Genomic DNA, 27055 nt, shown 5'->3' with positions numbered 1-27055 from the left:
CTGGGAGCAGAACGCTCTGCAGAGAGGGGTTATATCAATTCTCCAGGCCAATAATATTCCTTTCATTGATCACAGCCCAAAGTTCAAAAATCTCATTACAGCTTGGCAGACCTGGAACTTTTCAAAAATCAATAGAGTGATATAATGTATGTATACTTAGTAGAAATGTATCTATTCATCAGTCCGTCCGTCCAAAATCCGCCCGAGGGGTTCCGAATGAAGCCTACACATTGTATCATGTTTGGCTACGTAGCCGTGTATTCGCTGTAATAAATGAGACCCGAAGTCTCCCTGGCAACCTCGGGTGACACACAATGAAGGGAATTTCCTGCTTTTGGTGTCATCATGGCAAGTTCTATTCATACTGCGGTTCAGCAGAGCTGCCCTCGCTCGATTTAGGGATTTGCACAGCTCTTTTGCTCCCAATAACTCAACTGCAAGCTTCTCTGGACTGTCTCCTGGACTAACTCAGGAAGCACAGAAGTTCTAAGTCCCTCTTTGAAGCTTCTGCACAGCCGCGTGAGCTGTGATTCACATCTAAAGGTAAAGGGACCCCTGACCATTAGGTCCAGTTGTGACTGACTCTGGGGTTGCGGCACTCATCTCGCTTTATTGGCCGAGAGAGCCGGCATACAGCTTCTGGGTCATGTGGCCAGCATGACTAAGCCGCTTCTGGCAAACCAGAGCAGGGCATGGAAACGCTGTTTACCTTCCCGCCAGAGTGGTACCTATTTATCTACTTGCATTTTGACGTGTTTTCGAACTGCTAGGTTGGCAGGAGCAGGGACCGAGGAATGGGAGCTCACCCTGTCACGGGGATTCGAACCGCCGACCTTCTGATCGGCAAGTCCTAGGCTCTGCTGGTTTAACCCACAGCGCCACCCATGTCCCATGATTTGCATCTAGGACTTGCAATTTGCGTAACTGTTAAAAGGTTCCTGAAAATTTGATTCTGCTCAATTGCTGCATGTGGAGGGCAGATACCTCCTCTATGGTGACCCTTTGCCAACACCTCCCCCCCCCCCCCGGATGAACTTAGTAGATGTGTGTTTTGGGCACACATCCCCAAAACTGTTGAAAGGAAAAAGACTTCCAACTAAAGATTCTTAAACTATATTGCTCTGGGGCCTGTCATTTCCCCATTTAGAAAAATACGGGCAGGTGACTGCTACAGGGGGCTCTCTGCACAACAAATCAGCACAGTGTTGTTGTTTTTAAACCCTAAGAAAAATGTTTGATATATTGGTGCAATAATAATAATAATAATAATAATAATAATAATAATAATAATAATAATAATAATAATTTATACCCCACCCATCTGGCTGAGTTTCCCCAGCCACTCTGGGCGGCTCCCAATCAAGTGTTAAAAACAATACTGCATTAAATATTAAAAGCTTCCCTAAACAGGGCTGCCTTCAGATGTCTTTTAAAAATAGGATAGCTGCTTATTTCCTTGACATCTGATGGGAGGGTGTTCCACAGGGTGGGTGCCACCACCCAGAAGGCCCTCTGCCTGGTTCCCTGTATCCTCACTTCTTGAAGGAGGACCTCAGTGTCCAAGCACTGAAGAGGAAGGAACTGTATCACTTACCGTATTTTTTGCTCTATAAGACTCACTTTTTCCCTCCTAAAAAGTAAGGGGAAATGTGTGTGCGTCTTATGGAGCGAATGCAGGCTGCGCAGCTATCCCAGAAGCCAGAGCAGCAAGAGGGATTGCTGCTTTCACTGCGCAGCGATCCCTCTTGCTGTTCTGGCTTCTGAGATTCAGAATTTTTTTTTCTTGTTTTCCTCCTCCAAAAACTAGGTGCGTCTTGTGGTCCGGTGCGTCTTATAGAGCGAAAAATACGGTACTCAATGTTGATGTTACATATAGCTGGAATCAAAATTTCCAGTTTTGCCGTGAACATCCGCCACACAGGGTAGGATGAGAAGGTGAGCAAAAAATCAAGTGATATATATATACAGTACTGATATAATCCCCTGTGGATTATAACTAGATAATGGAAGCAAGTAATTCAACAAAAATCCATTGCAGATTAAAATACACCCTGACTTGTTTGGTGTGGACAGTTGTTTGCTGATTTTCCCCACCAAAAATAAAAATAAAAAATAGACATTTTAAAGTCAGGTAATGTGATGCCTTTTCTTTTCAAATATAAATGTCATTTCATGTGCCCAAATCAATTACTTCACACATAGCCATGGATAATGTAATCACTCCTGAAATCTATGTATACTACATCATAAATGACAAAACCAAGTATTAGTTTGCAACAGATAAGATGCAGGTCAAGTTCCAGTGGCAGACCAGAAGTGGAACCTGCTTATCAATAAAATATCTGCAAAAAACCCTTAAATTATAGCATTTATTCACACTGAATAAAATAACTTAATTATCAGTATACTTTTCTCAACACCACCACTCTGTATCCTACTAGTTAAGTAAGTCTTATCGTCTACTGTATTCCATCTGCCACATACATTGGAGCCAATCCCCTATACAAGGGTTGTCTGTTATTTTCTGTTTATTGGCTATCTCAATTTGAGCACCTATTAGCAGACTGCACCAATTGCTGCCTATAATCGTCCCCCAAAAGGAGACATTGTGAGGCAAGTGAGAGTACGAAGGACTAATTCAAATGAAGTATTTCCAGAGCTCCTCAATTGCCCAGCACATAAACCACATGTGGAAGTCATTCTCGTGAACAGCATGCTACTATATAAGGGTTATTGCATCTACTTAGCCTTTTCTTGAACCAAGTTATCTGGTTGAGGAAAATATCAAACTTTCCAGCCCCACAAAACTCCTTCTCAGGTAGAATGACCCAAAGGAGAGAACCTAGGACTTTCTACACACAAGCAGACCCTCCAACACTGAGCTACAGGCACTACCCAATTTCTCTTCCACAAGAATACCTTGCATTAGTACATGTGAGCAAAGTTACAATGAAATGAATCTTCAACCTTCTAGATTTCAGCAATGGTAGTGCGTTTGAGGACAGGGACATTTGCAAGGAAACCAAAATGCTTGTTTACGAAGCTGTTGAACTACCAACCTTACTGTATGCTTGTGAAACATGGACCACTTATAAACGCCATCTCCAACTCCTACAAAGATTCCATCAACAGTGTCTCCAAAAAATTTTGCACATCACTTGGGAAGACAGGATAACTAATGCCACTGTACTGGAAGAAGCAAAGATCACCAGTATCGAAGGAATGATTCTTCAACATCAACTTCGTTGGACTGGTCATGTTGTGTGGATGCCTGATTATCGTCATCCAAAGCAACTACTCTATTTCAAATGGAAAGCGCAATGCTGATGGTCAACAAAAGAGGTTTAAAGACTCTTTCAAGGCAAATCTCAGAAAATGTAGCACAGTGGTACCTCGGGTTAAGTACTTAATTCGTTCCGGAAGTCCGTTCTTAACTTGAAACTGTTCTTAACCTGAAGCACCTCTTTAGCTAATGGGGCCTCCCGCTGCTGCCGCGCCGCCGGAGCACGATTTCTGTTTTCATCCTGAAGCAAAGTTCTTAACCCGAGGTACTATTTCTGGGTTAGCAGAGTCTGTAACCTGAAGCGTATGTAACCCAAGGTACCACTGTATAAACACCGACAACTGGGAAACACTGGCCTGCGAGTGCTCCAATTGGAGGACAGCCTTTACCAAAGGGGTCATGGACTTTGAAGACGCTTGAACTTAGGACAAAGGGGAGAAACGTGCTAAGAGGAAGACACGCTTGGCAAATCCACATCGTGATCAACTCCTGCCCGGAAACCTATGTCCCCACTGTGGAAGGACGTGTGGATCCAGAACTGGCCTCCACAGTCACTCATGGACTCACTCGTGAGTCCATTGTGTCCATGGAAGACAATCTTACTCGGCTACGAGTGATCGGCAAAGAAGAAGAGCTAAAATTCTGGAACCTCTCTCGCTCCATTCTACAGCATTATTTTGGCAGCCCCCGCAGCACAGCACCCAGGGTGACTGCAGAAGTTGTGCTTACCTATAACTGCTTTTTCTGGATGCAGACTATGTCAGATCTTCAGGCTCCCTTCCAACTTTACAGTTTGATGGTATCTATGATTCTAACTAGCAGCTCTAGAGCTAACTTTTATCTAAGGGCAGATTCACACCATGCATTCAGAGCACAGCAAACACACATTTACCATACCCTCCAACATTTCTCCAATGAAAATAGGCATGATTATTATTATTATTCCAGTTACAGATAGGTAGCCGTGTTGGTCTGCCATAGTCAAAATAAAATAAAAAAATTCCTTCCAGTAGCACCTTAAAGACCAACTAAGTTAGTTCTTGGTATGAGCTTTCGTGTGCATACCACTTCTTCAGTGGTATCTGAAGAAGTGTGCATGCACACGAAAGCTCATACCAAGAACTAACTTAGTTGGTCTTTAAGGTGCTACTGGAAGGAATTTTTTTATTTTGTTTATTATTATTATTATTATTATTATTATTATTATTCCCCACCCATCTGACTGGGTTGCCCCAGCCACTCTGAGCAGCTTTCAACATATATAAAAACATAATAAAACATTAAAAGCTTCCCTATACAGGGCTGCCTTCAGATGGCTCAGGGGTCAGATAACTCCATACCCTCCAACATTTCTCCAAAGAAAACAGGGACATCCTAAGGAAAAGCAGGACATTCCACTATCAAATCAGAAACTGGGGGTGGCTTCGGTAAATCCAGAACTGTCCCTGGAAAATAGGGAGAGTCTGTATTACTTCCTTCCAAGGGATTCTGGGAACTGTATTGTTCAGGATTTTCAGAAGTGCAGTTATGTGAAGGGGAGGATAAAGTTCTAGTTTAGCCAGGGTTGCCATATTTCAAAAAGTGAAAATCTAGACAGAAAAGTTATTGAGCTTTTTTTTCCAGTTTTGGCCAAAGTCGTTGAGCAAAATCACAAAGGAATTGGAATTTTTTGAGCTATTTCTGAGGGAAATTGGCAAAAACGACTGCCATACGTCCGGATTTCCCCAGACATTTTGCTGATTTCTGCCCAGACATTGCATGCGGTTCAAGTATTACAGATATGTCTGTGAAATTCCGGACATATGGCAACCCTAGTCAGCTTTTCTGGATTTCACCATGAGCTGTAAGCTGTGTGGGTTACTTACTACCTGTCCAAATATGTTGTGCCTTGCAGACAATGGAATATTTCCGCTTACAGATCTCTCTCTCACACAAATATATAACACACACCCCTGGGGCAAATTGTGAGTACACAAGCCTTTATTTTTAATTTTTGCCTTTCATATTATCCTCAAGAGTTACCTCACACCTAATACATTTGTGTATATGCAGCTACGAGAACACAGCCTTGGGAAAATATCTCTCCTTATTTCTATGTATGTGCAGGACATTGTGTGTGTAAAAGAATTATGAAATACTAAGTGAATGTGCCGTCTATCCCATTGATTTTCCAGACTCCAACTTGTCTTTCATCTCTTTCCTTTTGTTATCCTGGGGGCATGGCAGCAAGCCCCTATTTTAAATACCTTTGCTTCCTCCCATCTCCTCCTCCCCCTCTCCTCCAAAAAAGTGTCAATATTTTATTTGGATTTTTAACTTCACTCCATAACAGTTGCTTGACCTCCTGACTCGTACGAGTCACATAAATTCTGAGACTTTATTCAGGAGCCATGTTCCTGCTATTGAATAAGCAATTTGGGAGGATGAATTAATGACTTGTGCTGTTGCTGGAAAGTCCCTGAAGAAATATTAAAATTGCTTGCAGACTGAATCAATACTCACTGAACACTGAGCATGAGGACTTGGGTTGTTTTTATGGCACAACAAACAGAAGCATTGGGGAAAGGAAAGGGGGTCCCTGAATACCCCACAAGCGCATTCACTTCTTCCCTCAGCCTTCTTCAATATCAGGTGATTCACGCTAAGGTCAAAGGTCCTGTGTCCTGGATTTGAAACCCAGGACAATAATCCCTCTTCCTCTTTCCACAGCTGACGTCTCTTGCAATTGAAGGTCCATTTTCTTAATGGAGGCGGGGGGCTGTACAGGATCTCCCTGACACTGATGCTGCTCAACCCCTGGAGCCCTTCCAGAGTTTGCTCTTAGGAAATGGGAATATTTAAACTGTCTGTATGTGACAGGTGCAGGTGGCTAGAAGCAGTAAAGGTGGATCCCATTCTGAAGATCAAGGAGGGCTGCCTTGGGTCTGTTGGAGGAAGCACTTCTGGGCATGTCTACTGATTTGTAGCATTCTACAAGGCTGGAAGGGACGCGGGTGGCGCTGTGGCTTAAACCACAGAGCCTAGGGCTTGCCGATCAGAAGGTCGGCGGTTCGAATCCCCGTGACGGGGTGAGCTCCCGTTGCTCGGTCCCTTCTCCTGCCAACCTAGCAGTTCAAAAGCACGTCAAAGTGCAAGTAGATAAATAGGTACCGCTCCAGCGGGAAGGCAAATGGTGTTTCCGTGTGCTGCTCTGGTTCGCCAGAAGCGGCTTAGTCATGCTGGCCACATGACCCGGAAGCTGTATGCAAGATGAGTGCCGCAACCCCAGAGTCGGCCACGACTGGACCTAATGGTCCTTTACCTTTACAAGGATCTAGGCAAGGCATAAAAGCATAGGAACCTGCCCTACACAGAGTCAAACTATTGGTCCAAGCTGGGATGTGCTTAGCAGCTAGGAGAAGCTATATTTATTAGATATTGTTCTTCCTTCCTCACGTTTGTGAGTTCTGCAGAGCGCTATCCCTTTGCAGCTTAAAAGGGAACCTTAGATATGGTACTTTCAGCCTTCCGGTTTAAGTAATCCAAAATGAGAAAACAATGCCACTCTCTGCTCAGGCTAACGGTGACCTTCGGGACAGTAAGTTACAGCTGCCTGAGTCAGTAATCAAGTTACCAAGACATACTTAAGCCTAGCTTAAAAATGCAGTCTGACTTGCAGGTGTTCTCACATTGTACGCATGGTGGAGAAGAACAGAAAGAGCATGTGCCCAGGCAAGGAGATAAAATCTACAGCATCACCCTATTCCTGTTGGGGTACAAAGGGAAATGACCTCACAGAGTCCTCTCTAGCAAGCTGAAACCTAAAGGCAGCTTGGCACACCCACAGCTCTGTCCTCCAAACATGACAACCTTACCTAATCACTGCCCCCACTCTGCATTATGTTGCCTGAGAGACCTGTCTCCTCCTGTCTAAAAGTAGGGCCAGCCCAAAGGGCAGCATCTTACCCACAACTTGGGATTTAGCCTAGTATAAGACCACCTCTGATACAAAGATTTGCTTTCCTATGGACATATTAAACTGGAATAGCCTTGGCATCTCCCCACCAACAGTGGTGTCGCAACAGGGGGGCATGGGGGCAGTACGCCCCAGGTTCCATGTCTGCGGGGGTGACAAGAAGTCACTCCACGGGGGCTTGTGGCGGCGCAAGCAGCCATCGCGCCGCCATAGCTGCCTTGGGAGGATCCTCCGTTCGCGGCACTAGCCGTGAGCAGAAGATCCCGACGCAGGCAGCAATCTGCTAAGTAAAGCGCATTTGCAGCGTCACACACATGCACTGTGTGTAGCAATGCCACATGTGCTGTATAGCAGTTTGCGCCCTACTTAGTGACGCCCGCCCCGGTGTCCCTACGCCTTCCTTCACCCCTGCCCACCAAAACAGAGTTAACAGACGTGAAGAATAAATGCTGCTATAAGCATGCAGTACACATAGCCCACTAAAATCCCCTTGATTCCTAGAGGGGTTGCACAGAACTAATAGAGAGAGATGGACTGCCTTGAACAATCATCATCTCCAAGTCAGTTCTCCAGTAAAATGGCAATATAGCAGTGGCCTACTTTCCAGGGTTGTTGTGAGGATGGTGGGACTGCAGCAGACCCTCCAAGCATCCCTATTTTCCAGGGACATCCCTGATTTAGAGAAGCCATCCCAGTTTCTGACTTGATCCCAGAATGTCACACTTTCCCTTAAAGGGGAAAGGGACCCTTGACCATTAGGTCCAGTTGTGGCCGACTCTGGGGTTGGGCACTCATCTCGCTTTATTGGCTGTAGGAGATGACCCTAGATATACCCTTCCAACTTCTATGATTCTAACTCCCCTCACCCACATGCTTCTTAAAGGTAAAGGGACCCCTGACCATTAGGTCTAGTTGTGGCCGACTCTGGGGTTGCGGTGCTCATCTCGCTTTACTGGCTGAGGGAGCAGGCGTACAGCTTCCGGGTCATGTGGCCAGCATGACTAAGCCGCTTCTGACAAGCCAGAGCAGCACACGGAAACACTGTTTACCTTCCCGCTGGAGCGGTACCTATTTATCTACTTGCACTTTGACGTGCTTTCAAACTGCTAGGTTGGCAGGAGCAGGGACCGAGCAATGGGAGCTCACCCCGTCGCGGGGATTTGAACCGCCGACCTTCTGATCAGCAAGTTCTAGGCTTTGTGGTTTGATCACAGAGCCACCCACGTCCCCCTTAGGATGTCCCAATTTTCTTTGGGGAAATATGGGAGGGTATGGAATTATCCAACCCCAGAGCCATCTGAAGGCAACCCGGTATAGGGAAGGTTTTAATGTTTAATGTTTTAGTATGTTTATACAGTGGTACCTCACAAGACGAAATTAATTTGTTCTGCGAGTTTTTTCGTCTTGCGACGCACCCAAAATCCAAAAACCCCCCAAAAAGTTTTAAAAGTTTAATTTACCAAATGGCTGCAATAGAAGTTTTGGAAAAGCTTCAAAAATCACCAAAGTCTTCAAAAACCTCAAAAAAGGCTTTTAAGAAAAAGGAAAAGGAAACAAACTTGCAAGACATTTTCGTCTTGCGAAGCAAGCCCATAGGGAAATTCGTCTTGCGAAGCAACTCAAAAAACGAAAAACTCTTTCGTCTTGCAAGTTTTTCGTCTTCCGAGGCATTCGTTTTGCGAGGTATATATGATGTTGGAAGCTGCCCAGAGTGGCTGGGGCAACCCAGTAAGATGTGTGGGGTATAAATAGTAAAATTATCCTTATGGAATGGGATGTCCCTGTTTTCATCAGAGAAATGTTGGAGGGTATGCTACAGCACATTGTATAAGTTAACATTTATATATAAATGTAATTCAGTCTAACCAATGTCCTGGCCTGGGCCTCCAGCCATCTCGATGCAACATTTGAATCCTCATCCTGACTTCCTTGTGTGTCGAGGTCACTTTCCAATCTGTTAGTGAATAAAGGCACACTTTCTCTAGTCCCAATGCATGTTGTTTGTGACTGTTGTCCTGGAATTCCTTGGCAAATTTGTACTATGGCTGTGTCCTCAAGGAGAGGTCGGGGTGTCCCCCCCCCCATTTTTTCTTTTAGTCTTGTCTGCCTAGGCAGCCGTTACTGTATGTTAATACCTATGGTTGCTCTGCTGCATGCCTATGTGCCAGTTTCATTGATCCTATCAATATTATTTTGTAATTCCCTCTTCAACATTGACTTAGCAAGCGGTCCCAGAGCTCCTGTGTGTTGAATAATGATGTCAGGGTTTTGTAATAGCCTCTTGTCAGCACAGGGAGTGCATTTGCCTTTCCTGTGTCTACAGCTGCGATAATTTTATTTTGTGATGCTCGTTGTGTTCCAGAAATTGTACTACAATGGCTTCGTAGTGCAACCCACGCTACCTTCTCTGCCGGGGGTAGGAGACCATGCTCGAAAACGCATGCTCACATTTACAAACAGCACAGCATCGAGAGATGTATGCATCTGTTTCTGTATTCGTATTCTAACCCCTGCCCCCCACCCCAGACGCAAACACGCCTAAATGAGACACTTAGGCCTAGCCAAACACTGCACTGCTAACTAATTGTGTACATTTTTATCACTTGGTCTTGTGTACCTATGTTATCATGCTTCCTGTGTGAAAAGGTATACGTCCATGTTGACATTCTGATACTGAGAGCCTCTAAAAACTGACGCTAGCAAATGACTTAGTAATAAACCAAGCACTGACCTGGTAACCTCCAGCCTCTGTGATATACTAAGTTTGCAACCAGATAACTACACCGGTGAGGCTGAAGTAAGTCCCATCCAAACAGCCAAACTTAACATTTGCTAAAAAGACTACAAGTACTGCCAGATGAAAGTGAAGATGCACATGCAGATGGATGAATGAATGAATTAGTATTTATCACTGTAGAGGAAAAAGACTGTCATTGGACTATGGTAAACAGTGACGATTGCACCAGCCGGTACAGGGACACGGGTGGCTCTGTGGTCTAAACCACTGAGCCTCTTGGCCTGGCTTGCCAATTGCAAGGTTGGCGGTTCGAATCCCCACAACGGAGTGAGCTCCCGTTACTCTGTGTCATCTCCTGCCAACCTAGCAGTTTGAAAACACACCAGTGCAAGTAGATAAATGGGTACCACAGTGCCGGGAAGGTAAACAGCATTTCTGGGTGCTCTGGCTTCCGTCACGGTGTTCTGTTGCACCAGAAGCGGTTTAGTAATGCTGGCCACAGGACCCGGAAAGCTGTCTGTGGACAAACGCCAGCTGCCTCAGCCTGAAAGCGAGATGAGCACTGCAACCCAATAATTGCCTTTGACTGGACTTCACCGTCCAGGGGTCCTTTACCTTTTTACCTGCACCAGCTGATGCACAGAATTCCATATGCATCTCTGGATTTCTAGATGTGCTATTGTTGCCTTACGTACAAGCATGTATGCACATATTTGTATACAGAAGATCCATGTGGAAGGCTGTTCCTTCACACGGGTGGTGCTTACTGGATTGGGACATACAAGCCATATCAGCAACCCCTAAAGGGGGGCTAGTAGCCCCTCCAATTGTCCCTATTTTACACAGAGAGTCCTAGATATACAGAAGGCATCCTAGCCGTCCCGGAACATCCCGCTTTTCCTTAGGACATCCCTATTTTCATCATAGAAATGTTGGAGGTTATTGAGTTATGCGACGCTCCGAGCCTAGGAGATAAGTAACTAGGCAACCTTTAGAAGACATCTGAAGGCAGCTCTCCATACGGAAGTTTTTTTAAAAAATGTTTATTGTTTTATTATGTTTTTATATATGTTGGAAGCAGCCCAGAGTGGCTTGGGTCAATTGGGTGAGGTATAAACAATAAAATTATTATTATTATTATTATTATTATTATTATTATTATTATTATTATTTAAAGCATCCCTATTTTCCATCGGAGAAATGTTGGAGGGTGTGGACTAAATTAGCTGGGATGGCGACAGCCCCATTTGTTTGCTTCTGTGATTGCCCTAATCACATGTAAAGTGAGAGGCACAAAGGGGTTAATAATAGGAGCATTGTAAGGAGCTTGTGGGGCATGGGTGGCGCTGTGGTCTAAACCACAGAGCCTAGAGATTGCCGATCAGAAGGTCAGTGGTTCGAATCCCCGTGATGGGGTGAGCTCCTGTTGCTCAGTCCCTGCTCCTGCCAACTTAGCAGTTCGAAAGCACGTCAAAGTGCAAGTAGATAAATAGGTACCGCTCCAGCGGGAAGGTAAACAGTGTTTCCGTGTGCTGCTCTGGTTCGCCAGAAGCGGCTTAGTCATGCTGGCCACATGACCTGGAAACTGTATGCTGGCTCCCTCGGCCAATAAAGCGAGATGAGCACTGCAACCCCAGAGTCGGCCACGACTGGACCTAATGGTCAGGGGTCCCTTTACCTTTAAGAAGCATGTGGGTGAGGGGAGTTAGAATCATAGAAGTTGGAAGGGTATATCTAGGGTCATCTAGTCCACACCCCCCCCAAAAAAATACAGGAATCAGCTAAAGAATCCCTGACAGACCCAGCCTCTGCTTAGAAGCCTCCAATCAATTCTCAGTGATTCAGTCAATGAGCTGAATCCTCTCCTCCTTACCTTCCTGTGGTCTGTTGTTGCAGACACTTTTCTCCCAGTCCAGATCATTTTTGGGAACAGAGCTCGGCTGGGGGAGGGGTGGGGTGGGGAGGTTGGGCAATAGGCTGTAGGAAGGTAAAGTTGGGGGGGTGTTTGGAGGATGGATGGTGGCTAACAGATTGAGGTTGAATTTTGACAAGACAGAAGTACTGTTTTGGGGGGGGCAGGAGGCGGGCAGGTGTGGAAGACTCCCTGGTCCTGAATGGGGTAACTGTGCCCCTGAAGGACCAGGTGCGCAGCCTGGGAGTCATTTTGGACTCACAGCTGTCCATGGAGGTCAATTCTGTGTCCAGAGCAGCTGTTTATCAGCTCCATCTGGTACGCAGGCTGAGACCCTACTTGCCCACGGACTGTCTCACCAGAGTGGTGCATGCTCTGGTTATCTCTCATTTGGACCACTGCAATGCGCTCTATGTGAGGCTACCTTTGAAGGTGACCCAGAAACTACAATTAATCCAGAATGTGGCAGCTAGACTAGTGACTGGGAGCGGCCGCCGAGACCATATAACACCAGTCTTGAAAGACCTACACTGGCTCCCAGTACGTTTCCGAGCACAATTCCAAGTGTTGGTGCTGACCTTTAAAGCCCTAAACGGCCTCAGTCCAGTATACCTGAAGGAGCGTCTCCACCCCCATCGTTCTGCCCAGACACTGAGGTCCAGCGCCGAGGGCCTTCTGGCGGTTCCCTCGCTGCGAGAAGCCAAGTTACAGGGAACCAGGCAGAGGGCCTTCTTGGTAGTGGTGCCCGCCCTGTGGAACGCCCTCCCACCAGATGTCAAAGAGAAAAATAACTACCAGACTTTTAGAAGACATCTAAAGGCAGCCCTGTTTAGGGAAGCTTTTAGTGTTTGATAGGTTATTGTGTTTTAGTGTTTGGTTGGAAGCTGCCCAGAGTGGCAGGGTATAAATAATAATAATAATAATAAATAATAATAATAATAATAATAATAATAATAATAATAATCTCGTCTCACCTACACAAACCTTTTCGTTTTAGAAGCAGAACCCCCACCTGCCCACACAAAGTGGACACGGTAGAAACGAACATGGCAGCTGCTGTTCTGCCCAAACATGCTTGAAGCTCAATTCTTCCACTGACACCAGCTGATTCACTTCTAAAGAGAATCTTCCAACCTGCGCAATCCTCAGTCACAAAGGCCAGCGCATATACCTGGTACCCAACTGTAATGTCGGAAAGATGCCTTTATCACCGGAAGAAAATTGAGATTTCATAATAGAGCTCTCAACACCACCTCCTGGTTATCTTTGCTGGCCCTCTGTTCTTCCGCACTCATCTTTCCCTGATCGCTGCATTTTCCTTCCTAAATCCTGTGTGTGACCTTGAACACACATAATGCGACCAAGAGGTCTTCTCTCCCCCCCCTTGCCCATCATCCTCGCCTCCTCATTCTCCTCCCTCACCTTCCACTTAGAGGTGGCAACTTCTAAGGGAAAGCTGGGAAGGGGGAGAGAAGGAGGGTGGCTTTAAAATAATTGGAGGCTGTTAAATGGAGGAGCCCAGCATATCACTCTGGTAATGGAAATAAATTCTGTTGTATTTGCATTTTAATTTTCCACATAAACAAAGGCTCAGAGTGCGCCTTCTTCAGCAGAATTGGCGGCCGGGATTTAATTAGAAATGAAAAGTTTATAGGGTCCTCTTTAATGCGATTAATGCACAGTTAACATTTATCACATGCATATGCTGGAGTTGCCTTTTCGGAGCAACCATAGGCCATGAAATGAGTTTCTTTTCACTATTTTGAGAACTTGGGAGTGAGGACGCCCACCACACCAAGGCGCACCCTCCTGCCAGCTTGGAGGCCCCCAGAGACTCTAGTTTGCTGCAATATCTTTGAGGGTGGGGAGATACATGGCCAGGAATGGTCCAGCATCTCAAGCTAGCAGACAGTAGCAGCCTGTAACTCAAAGGGCCTTTGAGGAAAACAACCATTAAATCAGCTTGATGCTTCTCTCTCTCCTGGGCCTTCTTTTATAACCAGGCAGTTCACATTCTAAAATGTACACAGGTTTAAATAAATTAGCCATGCAAACAGTGGCCTGGCCACAAAGCTGTGGACATCTGACAACAATAGAACGAAGGCTGTGTATTCCTATCCCTGCCCTCTGGTCACCAGGTGGCTTTCCAAGGCTGGATCTAGACACAGGGGGGAAAACGTTTCAGCAAAACGCGCTGTAAACGTCATAATGGGAAATCACGTTGCTGAAAGACGGAACTCCTCAGCGCCATCTGGTGTCACGACGTTATAACACATTTAAAACACACTTTAAAATAAATATAATGTAGCTGAGTCACAAGCAGACTTCTGTGCTTGTTAATCCAGAGGGCAAGGCCCAAATCAGAGACAGGAACTAAAATGAATTTGCCTCCCAAAAGACTCCTGATGGTTCCCCTTTGCAGAATTTGTAGGATTACTCTGGATATTTGAGTACTTGCCAAACAGCTGATGTTTGTTACCCAGTTATATTTGATGCAAATAGCTGATATATTTGATAGCATGAGAACTATCAAATATTGTCCGCTACAACATATTGTCACCTACATTTGCTCCCAATATGTTTCCAAGCACAATTCAAAGTATTGGTGCTGACTTTTAAAGTCCTAAACAGCCTCGGCCCTGTATACCTGAAGGAGCATCTCCACCCCCATCGCTCAGCCTGGACACCAAGGTCCCACTCCAAGGGTCTTCTGGTGGTTCCCTCACTGTGAGAAGGGAAGTTACAGGAAACCAGGCAGAGGGCCTTCTCAATAGTGGCACCCTCCCTGTGGAAAGCCCTCACATCAGATGTCAAGGAGATAAGTAACTATACAACCTTTAGAAGACATCTGAAGGTAGCCCTGTATAGGGAAGGCTTTCAATGTGTAATGTTTGGTTATGTTTTTATATATGTTGGATGCCACCCAGAGTGGCTGGGCCAACCCTGTCAGATGGGTGGGGTGATAATAATAATACAGTGGTACCTCAGGTTAAGTACTTAATTCGTTCCGGAGGTCTGTACTTAACCTGAAACTGTTCTTAACCTGAAGCACCACTTTAGCTAATGCGGCCTCCCGCTGCCACTGCGCCGACGGAGCACGATTTCTGTTCTCATCCTGAAGCAAAGTTCTTAACCCAAGGCACTATTTCTGGGTTAGCGGAGTCTGTAACCTGAAGCATATGTAACCTGAGGTACCACTGTAATAATAATAATAATAACAATAATAATAATAATAATAATAATAATAATGGATTACTCTGGACATTTGAGTACTTGCCAAACAGTTGACGTTTGTTACCCAGTTATATTTGATGCAAACAGCTGATATATTTCATAATAAAAAAATCCTTCCAGTAGCACCTCAGAGACCAACTAAGTTTGTTATTGGTATGAACTTTCATGTGCATGCACACTTCTTGAGATACACTGAAACAGAAGTGACCAGACCCTCATATATAGTGAGTGGGTGGGGAGGGGTATTACTCAGAAGGGTGGTGGGAATGGGTGATTGGCTGATAGGTGTGGTAAACCTGTTGAGGACTGTAATTGGTCTTGCAGGAAAAAGCAAGGGGTGAGATGGCTAAAAATAGCTCTGTCATGTATAATGAGATAAAAATCCAGCAATGGGCACCCGCATGGCCCCACATTATTTTTTATTTTGTTTTGACTATGGCAGACCAACACGGCTGCCTACCTGTAGCTGACATATTTGATAGCATCAAATATTGTCAGCTATGTTATTCAGTTGGTGTGCAATGATTTAGAGCCATGGGACCTCAAAAGCAATGTGGTCCAGGTCTCTTCTGGTACAAGAAATCTCTTACTACAGTTTCCCTAATAAGAAGCAGCCATTCAGCCTCTGCATGGAAACCGCCAATGAAGATTTGACTTGAGATTTGACCAACTACTTAAGCTGCCTGTTGCATTGTCAAACAGCTCACAACCATCAGGAAGCTCCCCTTTTCTTGTAATCTGAAGTCATTTTCTTGGTTTCTATCCTCTGGAGCAATAGGGAAAAACCCCCTGCTGTATCAATTATGTGACACCTCTTAAAGTATTTGAAAATAGCTAGCATGGTGCCTCTTAGTAGTCTATTCTTCACAGAAAATATCCCTTGTTCCTTCAAAAAACAACCCATGTCCAGAAAGCATGGAGGCACAGTGTAGAGCCAAGGGTGGCATAGGTCCAGAGACCAGCTCCTCCTCCTGCTGCCATGGAGAGGACCACTGGTGGCACCAGGAGGAGGCAGAGGAGGAGCTGCTGGCTATGGGAGCCATGTGACCTCAGGGTTCAGCTCCGCCCCTGGCTCCTCCTGACATCCTGACATCATGCAGGCGACGTTGGCCCTCGCAAGCTGCCACCTCTGCCTAAGTTGGTTGGATGACACCTTTTACAACTCCTTCCAGCAACTCCTGCAGCCTAGCTAGTGTCAAACATAGTGCTCTGCTTTCCTTTGGACCACCTCAGCTAGGCCAAGAGGCAGGAGGGCCAACTTGGCCCCACAACCATGGGTGCCTGGGGCCGTGGGTGTCATGCAGCATGCATGGCCCTGGCACTGAAATTTGTGGGTGCCCAGCCCATTCATAGGGAATTTTTGTGGGTGCTCGAGCACCCAGGCTCCCAGGGAGTTGGCACCCATGCCAAGAGGGGAGCCTTATCATCTGGGTAGCCCAGGAGCTCCATACCCATTGCCCAGGTTTGCACCCCTGAGAGGTCACCAGAGATTTGACTTCACCCCAGAAGCACTCCATTGGAGGCAAACAGATCCCAACAGTGGTTATCATGCTCTTGAAGAACGCTGGTCTGTAAAGGAAGCCCTGCATCCCAGCTGTAGAATCCCTGCAGACTGCATTGGCATTTTGGGACATGTTCTGGTTTCACAATCCGTTTAAATAGGAGCACTACTGAGTGTCAACATCATCCATTATGAACTGAAAGTGTGAAACCAAAGACACTCAATATTCCCTTGTGACTACACGTTGCAAGGAAACATCAGGCTTGCTACTTCACCATCATACGTACTTCATACATCCGAGCAAGTGGGGTCTAGTTCACAAAAGCTGTCTCAGCCAATTTGTCAGGTGCCACAAGATTCTTTGCTGGTTTTCCTGCTACAGGCACACAGCTAGGTCCCTAATATTTCACGACCAACGGTTTATGGGATTTCATACCCGAAAGTTGCCAAAATCAAAACAAGCAAGCAATACCAGCAAGTCAAAATCAGTCAGGTGCACATGTTGAGGCAAAAGATTCACATTCAAAGCACAAGTCTGAATTGGGCAAAATGGACAGCTGGGCCAGATGTTGCTAGCCCAGAGATGGAAAGAAGATAAAGTCCCTACCAGAGAGGAATGGCAAATTTAGTTGATAGACTATGCTGAAATGGCAAAACTGACCAGAAGGTTCAGGAACCAGGAAGACCAAAACTTTAATAAGTAATGGGAAAAATTTATAATTTACCTTGAAGACCACTGTAAGCAGCTGAAAATGTTAGGGTTGCAATAACACTTGTAATGTAACGAGAACTACGGACACAAGGGAGGGATAAAAATTTGGTTATTAAAGAAAGATGCAGTAGAAAAGGTTTAACAGCAGAAGGTGGGAAGTCCAGAGATTCGTGGAAATCTCGTAATTTTGGATGTGTTGTGGTATGATTATAAATTTAAATATGTAGAACCAAATATATATATATATTTAAAAAAATGAATCGGGCAAAATTGGAAATGTTGGGGGATGTTGGATACTTGAATCTTTGCAGGATCTAACTTCCCACTTGCTCCCCCCTCCACTTCAAAGTTCCAAACTCTCAGCCCGAGCCTCTCTCAGCCTGTGCAGGTGGTTTAAAGAACAAACCACACATTAGATGACAACCTAGGTAATGAAGTCCCACGGCTCCTTCTCATTTTCAAAGCACCTGCCTCCTGCCTGGTTGTGTGCGCACTGAAGTGAAGAATGGAAGGGAAGAGAGAGTAGAAGCATTCACCTGTCTGCCTTTCCTCTGAAACTCAACCCTAACCAAGCTTCCTTCCTTCCCAGCAGGATTCCCAGACCCATGTTTGCAAGGTAAACACTGGGTGGGTGCTCTATGACCAGCCCTGCACCCCCTAATAATCTGCTGCCCTCTGGTGCTATGGGTGGTTCTGCCCCATTGCCGGTGTCAAAGTAAGATTCAGCTACGGTATCATCCTGTTCAGATTCTGCACATAGAATGGGAACGCCTGTGTGCTGCCTTGCCCTCTATCTCAAGCAGCAAACTGCCTTGCAACTGTGCTAGTACGAACCAAGTTTTGGCACTCTGATCAGCGTTCGTAATTTGGGGCTGAATTATTTGGTGAAAACAATAATGTAGCCAATATACGCTTATTATTCTCACTATCTCCCGTTTTATAGCTGAAGGAAAGAAGCAATGGCTCTAAACGATTCCAATGGCTCTGAAGAACATCTGCCGAGACTGAAGGAGTCTAGCTACATTCATTGTCAGTACATTATGCTGTCCTCCGAAGTTCTCCGATATATATTCACTAGTAAATCAATTAACTGTGGGATTAGCCAACAGTCCATGTAAGTTATGGGCTTCATTTTCCTCTTTTGGAAAAGTGCCTTGTACAGTTGGTACAAAAGCTGATCCCACATAACCCTCACCTTCCCAACCTTGCAAGCTTTTAAAAATCATTTGTGTCCTCAGGTGCCCCTTTCTCATGCAGTCTATCATCGTCAGGCCAGTCTGCCTGTTCTTGCATCCCTTTCTATGCAGGCACATTTTCTTCAGCAGATGTTTTAAAAGTGTGCGTGAGTTTTAATTTGTTTTAGTCTATTCTATTGCAGTTTTAGCTTCCTGCTTGTTCTAAATCATGGCTGTAAGTTTTTAGTGGTAAGTTTATTGTTTTATCTTTTCTGTAAACCACTTTGAATTTGGTGGGGGTTTTTCCCTATAATCAGGTGATATACCGTATTTTTTGCTCTATAAGACTCACTTTTTCCCTCCTAAAAAGTAAGGGGAAATGTGTGTGCGTCTTATGGAGGGAATGCAAGCTGCGCAGCTATCCCAGAAGCCAGAACAGCAAGAGGGATCGCTGCTTTCACTGCGCAGTGATCCCTCTTGCTGTTCTGGCTTCTGAGATTCAGAATATATTTTTTTTCTTGTTTTCCTCCTCCAAAAACTAGGTGTGTCTTATGGTCTGGTGCATCTTATAGGGCAAAAAATATGGGGTCTGGTGAGTCTTATAGGGCGAAAAATACAGTATACGTTTTGTGAAATAAATAAATATCCCACATCCACTTTCCAATGCCATAAGGACTTCCGGTGGCAAGGTTTCAAAATTTTTACAAAAAGCCCCTTTGAAATCATATGTTGGACATTGTCTGCCTCCTTGCAGTATTGTTTTATATCAGCCACGAAAAAGGAGGAAACAAGAGGCTGGATCCAGTTATTTTTCCCCTCTCCCTCTGTTTTCAAGGTAAGCAGGGACAACCTTTGTTCTTTGAGAAAGAGAGGTAATGATGGAAATGGACACTGATGGACCAGATGATTACTAGTTCATCAGCCATGCCATGGAGCCTTCAAGACATGAACTGGAGCTATGACAAGTTGATCCTTCTCCACTGATCATCTCCAGCATTAGATAATAAATAATAAATTATTATTATTATACCCCGCCTATCTTGCTGGGTTTCCTTAGCCACTCTGGGCAGCTACCAGTACATATAGAAACATAATAAAACATCAACCATTAAAACCTTCCTGATACAGGGCTGCTTTCAGATGTCTTCTGAAAGTATCCTGTTAAAGGGATCCAGGGGTGCGGATTCTGTCCAATGCCCGGAGGTGGGCTAGGGCCATGCCACAGCCCCAATGGGGACCCTTCGGGGTGCCCCTATTTGATGCAAGCCATAGGGCTCCCTCTATTGGTGATCTACCCTTAGTTGGACTCCGTGCAGATGGGCGGGAGTCGAGATATAGGCGGGCTTCACCCAATGCCTAAGCCAAACCACTCACATTTGTAACCAATGAAGTGGTGGCCTGTTTGAACCCATAAGCCAAAATCCACTTGTCTGTGTGTTTATTTATCCACTAGGTAACTGTGGGTCATAGGGCCTTGGCATCTCCTTGACATCTGATTGGAGGGTGTTCCACAGGGCGGGTGCCACTACCGAGAAGGCCCTCTGCCTGGTTCCCTGTAACTTCACTTCTCGCAGTGAGGGAACCACCAGAAGGCCCTCAGAAGTGGACCTCAGTGTCTGGGCCGAACGATGGGGGTGGAGACGCTCAGTGAGAGGCCGCAATGAACTGGAAACTCTGGCAGAAATATACCTTCATAAGGTTAGGCCATATAAGCAACAGAAAGCAGGTGTGTGACTACCAGGTTCTACATTTGAGTGTGTGAACAGCAAGGCCAGCATGAGACAGATTGACACATGAGACGAACCACAAAATGGTGTCCCCCCTAGCCGCCAAGGAAGAAGGGGTGAGTGAAGATCTACATCAGGAACAAGGTGGGGGATAAAGATTCACATCGGGATCTGCTGCCCCTGTGAATCCTGCCGCCTGAGGCAGTCGCTTCCTCTTGCCTCATGCGTGGGCCGGCCCTAGTGAACAGCCCTACATTCAACAGTCAGTGAAAACATTTGGATCTTAGGCTAACTGAGGAGTCATTGGAACCTTTCATGAGAAGAAGAGAAGTATTTGACCACCTGGATTAGAGAAAAAAGAGAATTCACTGGGAAATGGAATGTCTTTTAGACAGGAAAGTGTATCACAAAATTTTGAAAACTCTCACAATGGGCCAAACCTGATGTGAATAGCAATTTGCAAACTAAAGGCTAGAGTTCAGTCTGCAGGTAAATGATGGAGGGGTTTTTTCTAATGAAACTAGCAATTTTAGGCCTGCCAGCCACCTTAGAATCTCATGTGAGCCCCTTGAAGAAAGAGTGGGGTATCAGTACGCTAAATAATAAAGTCTGTACATAAAACCAACCACTTTTAAAACATAAATCAAATTCAGCCATTTGTCATCTCAACAGTTTCAGCCTTTGAAAGTCAGCACCTCTAAATATACCTCAGTGCTGTTATTTGTTCTCCAACTTTTGACGTGCTTTGTTTCCCCAGCCGTGGCAGATGCTCTTTTTGCCACCAGCTGACCACAAGTCATGCAAGATTACCCAATTTCAAGGAAGTGCAAAAAAGCAAAAAAAAAGGGGGGGAGCAAACTGAGAAGTTTTGAGCAAGGGAACTACAACTGACCAATACAAATGAATGAACACTTCCAGTGAGAAGCTTGCAATGACAGGGGCAGGTTCAAGTCTGAGAGAAGAAAGAACCACCACTGACTCTTCATTTACGTTTTGGTCAAAAGGCAGAAGCAAATCCAGTCACCTAAGCAGCAGCCTTGAGCTTCAACACAGGCAAAATGCACATGGCGTATCCCAACATCTTGAAACAATCTCCTGAATCAACACGTTCCGAGATTGTCACCAGAACAAAAATAATCCTCATCAGCTGTTTCCCCTGCATAATTGACATTTGCCCAGGTGTTTTTAGCTCAAAATGCCAACCCAGAGCACCAGTAAGTAAGTAAACGAATGAATGAATAAATGAATGAATGAATGAATGAATGAATAAATAAATAAATAAATAAAGTGTGTGGCAAAAGCTTTCATATTTTTATTAACAGGCTCTGCATCAAAATATGGCAAACCAAATGCCATGTTTATTGTGGCACAAGCTACAATAAATGGGTTAGCCTTCACATATGACTATTGGCTATTTTTGCCAACACAGTAGGGCACGCTGAATGTTTCAACTTTCGAATTCCCAAAAGTGAGGGGTGTTAGAAAAAATTCTAACATGACTTGGGAATTCCAAAGATATTTGGGCTAAGTGAATATAATTTTGTTTTGCTTGGTAAGTAATATCAGATTTAGAATTCATAGACTTGGAAGGGACCCTGTGGATCATCTATCTAGCCCAACCCCTCACAGTGCAGGAATATGCAGTTGTCCCAAACAGGGATCGAACTTGCAACCTTGGTGTTATCAGCATCATGTTCTAACCAACTGAGCTATTTTATATTATAAGACTTCACTGAAATTTGCAAAAATGAAGTTTCACCCCCTAAAATGGCATGCCCTACTAATGCAGCCTTCAACAAACTGGTTCCCTGCAGATATTTTGGGCTAACTCAGATACCCCTCTGGAAGGTGGAGCGACAGAGACAGTAGCTCAACAGATGACTTCTTTGCTGGCGCCGTATAAAGGAATAGATATGTTTGTAACCTGATACGAATTGCTGGGCCACTGTATTTTTCTTGCAGGTGTATTTGAATTCTACCATCAGGTACAATGGAAAGAGATCTAATTCTCAGCTGCTTTGCTCCCAGCTGCCTCCCTCCCCCCACAGAGCATGTTAAACATGAAGTATAACATGAACATTCTCAGATCTGAACAGCTATTCTCAATCACCGAATCAACAGTGGGGTCAGAAGGGAGCTCTGGAGCCAGGGAATATTAGGTAACAGTGCTGAGGCCCCGATCAGCCACCGTTTCTTCTGTTGCCACCCAAGCCAGAGCTACAATCGCTAAGGGCAAAGAGGGTGGGTTAGGATTTCCAAAGGGAAACGGCCCAAGAGGCGGGCAAAATGGGAGGATTTGAAGAAAGGTCTCATTAATAAACCAGGGCAGCAGGCAGCAAAAAGAGAACAGATGAAATATAATGCGGAGAAATGCGCCCAGGGTGACTTTGCAAACCCTCGCTTCTTTGCCTACATGCAAGTATCAGCAAAGAGTCATATCTTATGCCAAAAAGCAAGGACACACAGAGAAACCTTTTGCTCCTCTGCAACATTCCAGTTACACTAGGAGGTGATGTCCCCGTCTAGACACAAGCCCTGCTCTGTGCTTGCCAGATGCTGTTTGTGATTGTTGCTGCCATATCTTGCTAGGAAGGCGGGGAGAAGCTAAGACCAGGCCACTTACAGAACGTTCACTACTTTACTAATACGTGCAAATGAAGAAAGCAAAAACCAGGGTATACTGTGTGCTCTAAACGTTCTGTTCTCATCTACAGCTTGCTGACTTCCACACCCAAGTGCCAACATCGTACCTTCCAATATTTCACAGATGACAACGTGGTAGGGGTTTTTGTTTTCCTTTCTTTCGCAATTTAACTTCCTTTCTTTTCTTCCTGCCTCTGAAGCCAAGTGTCAACCATTCTTAAAGCGATCAAGGCTGAAGCAAGCACATCCCCTTCTCCCAGATAAATAGTTCACTGTTACTTCTGGTTCTGAATCTGTTCTGATCTGGCGCCAGATCAAGATCTCAGTTGCATCCCATACATTTTTTTTTTTAATGGTCTCCTCCCACTCCCTCTTTCAACCTTTTATTTGGGGCAGAAGGGCAGAGGGAGGGGACAACAAATGAACCTTTGCAGAGAGAAAAATGTATTCTCTTGCATACTGCAACACACACTTGTGAATAGTTACATACAGGCTACAAATAAGCAGTTAATAGCAACTTCGTAGCAAGAAAAATTCTCAAGGTCTCCTGTAAATGGGGGAAGAAGATGTTTGGGGCCAACCAACAGGAAAAGGATAATAAATAACATAGAAGTATCATAAAGCTTCAACAGAACCCAACAGAACTTCGGTTGTCCTCACAACTCTTTCACCCTCATTGTATAAGCTTGGAGGTCAGAATACATGCCTTCAAAACCTTCCTCAGAAGAACACACCTTGACTGTGAAGCCTTCCTGCAGCTCAGTCCAAGTTGTGGGATAACCAGCTTCATACAACCAACATGCTTAAGTCTAATTAATGCACGAAGGAGTTAATACCATAGATTAAGCTGTCCTACCAGGCTTAGCTAAATCACTTCCCATCTCCTGGGAGGAACTAGGTAATCAAGATTTTTTCACCTTCACTCTACTTGAGAAGCTACATGTGTGAAGAGGTTTGAGCTGATTGCCCCAGCTTAGTCTGCATGGCTCTCACCTGTGCTCCTATAGCAATAATTTAGGAACTTTCACCGCTTTAGAAATAAGCCAAGTTTTAATTCCTGTGCGTTCTAATTGATGTAAGGGAAAACACATGAATCTGACCTTTGGAGCCTGTAAATAAGCAATTTTTAAACTTACCAAATATGTGGGCTTTTCCTATGCTGGAGGAGGAGGAGGGAAGCTTTGGAAATAAACTTTTTAAGGGAATATTTTGGAACTCACTTTAAAGGGCAGTTTTTAAGGTTTTAAAACCTATATTTCCACGCTTTTCTTTGCTGCATGTTTTGTGATTCTAAATCTCTGTTGGGGTTCTCTCACCAAAGAGTACTTTCCCCAAACTTTCGCTTTGGACATCCAGGAATTCCCCTTTTTACACCTGTTTTTTCCTTGAACAAGGGAGTTGAAGTTCTTCCCCTGCACTGATGGTACTAGCACTACATAAATAATAGCTAATAATGATAGCTAATAATCAGTTGGTCCAATAAAAGATATATCACAGATCTTTTTTCTGGGAGGACGCAGGGATACAATACCCCTAAACATTTTGCGAATCTTTGTACTTTTGTCCATTTACTGTATTTATTTTCCCCTGATTTGAACTATAAAATGGTGATTTTCTTGAGTCAAAATGAGATTACCCCTAAACATATTTTAAGGACAAAAGCACTGCATATCTCCATATCACAGCCTTGGAGCCTAATGTGGCTATTAAATACATTAACAGCAACCCTGCGTGTTCATCCAATTCAATGGCAGCTAAGACGCTACAGAAATTCTGCTGCCCATCTCTGGGCAAGAGCAGGTTATGGAAAAATACATTAAATCCTGCCTCAATTGTACTGACTGCCAATCAGCTTCTAGGCCTAATTCAAAGTTCTAGTAATTACCTATGAAACTGGGGGGAAGTTCTCTGTCACTTCAGAAGCCTCTTCTCCCAAGTTATCTTCCTGTGCCCTGGTATCAGCCAGGGAGAATCTTCTCTGAGCACTCTCTATGTCAGGTGTTGGGAATCTTTGACCCTCTAGAACAGGGGTCAGCAAACTTTTTCAGCAGGGGGCCGGTCCACTGTCCCTCAGACCTTGTGGGGAGCCAGACTATATATTTTTTTTGAGGAGGGATGAACGAATACCTATGCTCCACAAATAACTCAGAGATGCATTTTAAATAAAAGCACACATTCTACTCATGTAAAAACATGCCCATTCCCAGACCATCGGCGTACCAGATTTAGAAGGCGATTGGGCTGGATCCAGCCCCCAGGCCTTAGTTTGCCTACCCATGCTCTAGAGTGCTGAACTACAGCTCCCATCATCCCTGGCCATGGGCCGTGTTTTCTGAGGCTGATGGGTGGTTCGGCAACATCTGGAAGGGCAAAGTTTCCCTGTAAGTAAGATCTGTGGAACTTCACACTATGTCTGTGACACAGGCTTCTCTGTTGCCGGCGAACTGCCTTAGCGACATCTTTGGAGCCACTCTAAGGTCTGCCTTGGTTCTCAAGCTTTAAAAACTTGAAAGAAAGGCAATAAGGTTAGCTAGATGTAAGTCAGGTGTGTGCCCCCAAGTGCACATTGGAATGAAGGCGCTGCGCTGTGGTAGGTTTCATGCACTGCATACTTTGATGTGCATCTGTGTACATTCCTAGAAAGGAGTGCTCTGCTGATAAGAAGATTGCATCTCAGAACTGTAATCCTGGGGAGTCCCTTCAGAGATTCTAAGTTCTTTTACTGAGTTTTCAGCTTTAAAAAGCAAGCACACACATTGGGTGTAACCATGCGCTTGGAGTTTGTGAGGCACTGATTTTGAAAAAAGCAAAGAGCATTAGGTAAAGGTAAAGGGACCCCTGACCATTAGGTCCAGTCGCGGACAACTCTGGGGTTGCGGCACTCATCTCGCTTTATTGGCCGAGGGCGCCAGCGTACAGCTTCCGGGTCATGTGGCCAGCATGACTAAGCTGCTTCTGGCGAACCAGAGCAGCGCATAGAAATGCCATTTACCTTCCTGCCAGAGCGGTACCTATTTATCTACTTGCACTTCAACATGCTTTCGAACTGCTAGGTTGGCAGGAGCAGGGACCGAGCAACGGGAGCTCATACCGTCGCGGGGATTTGAACCGCTGACCTTCTGATTGGCAAGTCCTAGGCTCTGTGGTTTAACCCACAATGCAAAGAGCATTAGTGGACACTTAAAAAAGCAAACAGTGCAGGGATGCTGAGTGTCCTTTGTCCAAATGGAAAAATACATGTTTGGTAAACATGCTGGCCCTCTGTATAGTTCCGCTAGAAAACCAAGCCAACTGGAAACTGGGATTGCTTCAGATGTGAAGTGCAGATGTTCACAAAGCAATTCTCTTTGGGACTGCCATTGTAGCATTTGCTTTTTCATCCCCCATGCCTTCCACTGTTCCTCCTGCTTCCACGTAAGAGGACAAATACAGGTACTGTTCTCCTGTTCCCATGCCTTCCTTCCCCTGCCATGCCTCCCAGCAGTGAATCCGCCCCCCCCCCCCCAGCCTCCTCCGTTGGTCCACCAGCATCAAACTATCCCTGTTGTCCATTTCCCAGCAACAAGAGCTCTTGTTACAAAGTTATTGATTGGTTTTCCTACAGACGAATGGGCTTGTCAAGGTTCCCCCCCCCTTCCCTTTCCCTACCCTCCTCGCGGAATCCACCTCTGTATGGGCTTATTGTTGCCTCTCGGGGGGATAGGATTGCATAGGGGGACCACCCTCTGAGCAACGTCCCTCACACACAGACCACAGACTGTAATAAATAGAGCCGGGCTGAGCGATAATAAAAGCAATTGAGTGGGCATAAGATTTATATCTCCTCATATTTGAAGTGATTGTTTTATTGAGTTCCCGGTACGGTTAGGATGCTATTTATTTATTTATATGTTTACGGGGTTTTTTACAGCACGGCCAAGCGCCCTTCCCCGTTTTCTTGGGTGGGTGGGTGGGTGGGTGGGTGGACCCGCACCCGGGGAAAAGCTGTGGAAGGAAAGGGCGACAGGCCTTTTGGGAAAATGAGCCCTTTAAGGAGAGTGGTTCTCAGGCACCGATCGTCCTCTTGCTTTTTCTCTGCTGCCGTCGCGCTAGCTGTGATTCTCATAGGGACAGCGCGATGGTTAAAGAAGTATAAAGTCTGTGTTCAGGAGAGGGAGGGGCCTTGCTGCATAGAGA

At 45.1% G+C, this 27055-nt stretch overlaps 1 protein-coding gene across 15 annotated transcripts in view; it reads right to left on the bottom strand.

Annotated features, from left to right (window-relative positions):
* PAX2 (paired box 2) overlaps positions 1–27055 on the bottom strand; it is a 156272-nt gene that overhangs the window by 92397 nt on the left and 36820 nt on the right. The window contains exon 1 of one of the 15 annotated variants that reach the window (XM_083738426.1): positions 157–274. The exons of the other annotated variants lie outside the window; for them this stretch is intronic. Coding sequence (XP_083594552.1) covers positions 157–239 — 83 coding nt within the window. The 5' untranslated portion in view covers positions 240–274. Of the gene's footprint in view, positions 1–156; positions 275–27055 lie in introns of those variants that run through there. 15 annotated transcript variants of the gene reach the window in all.

Source organism: Podarcis gaigeae (genome assembly GCF_964106915.1).
Source record: "Podarcis gaigeae genome assembly, chromosome: 5".
Lineage (NCBI taxonomy): Eukaryota > Metazoa > Chordata > Lepidosauria > Squamata > Lacertidae > Podarcis > Podarcis gaigeae.
The sequence above is the reverse complement of the archived record's forward strand: the minus strand, read 5'-3'. Positions and strand labels throughout refer to the sequence as shown.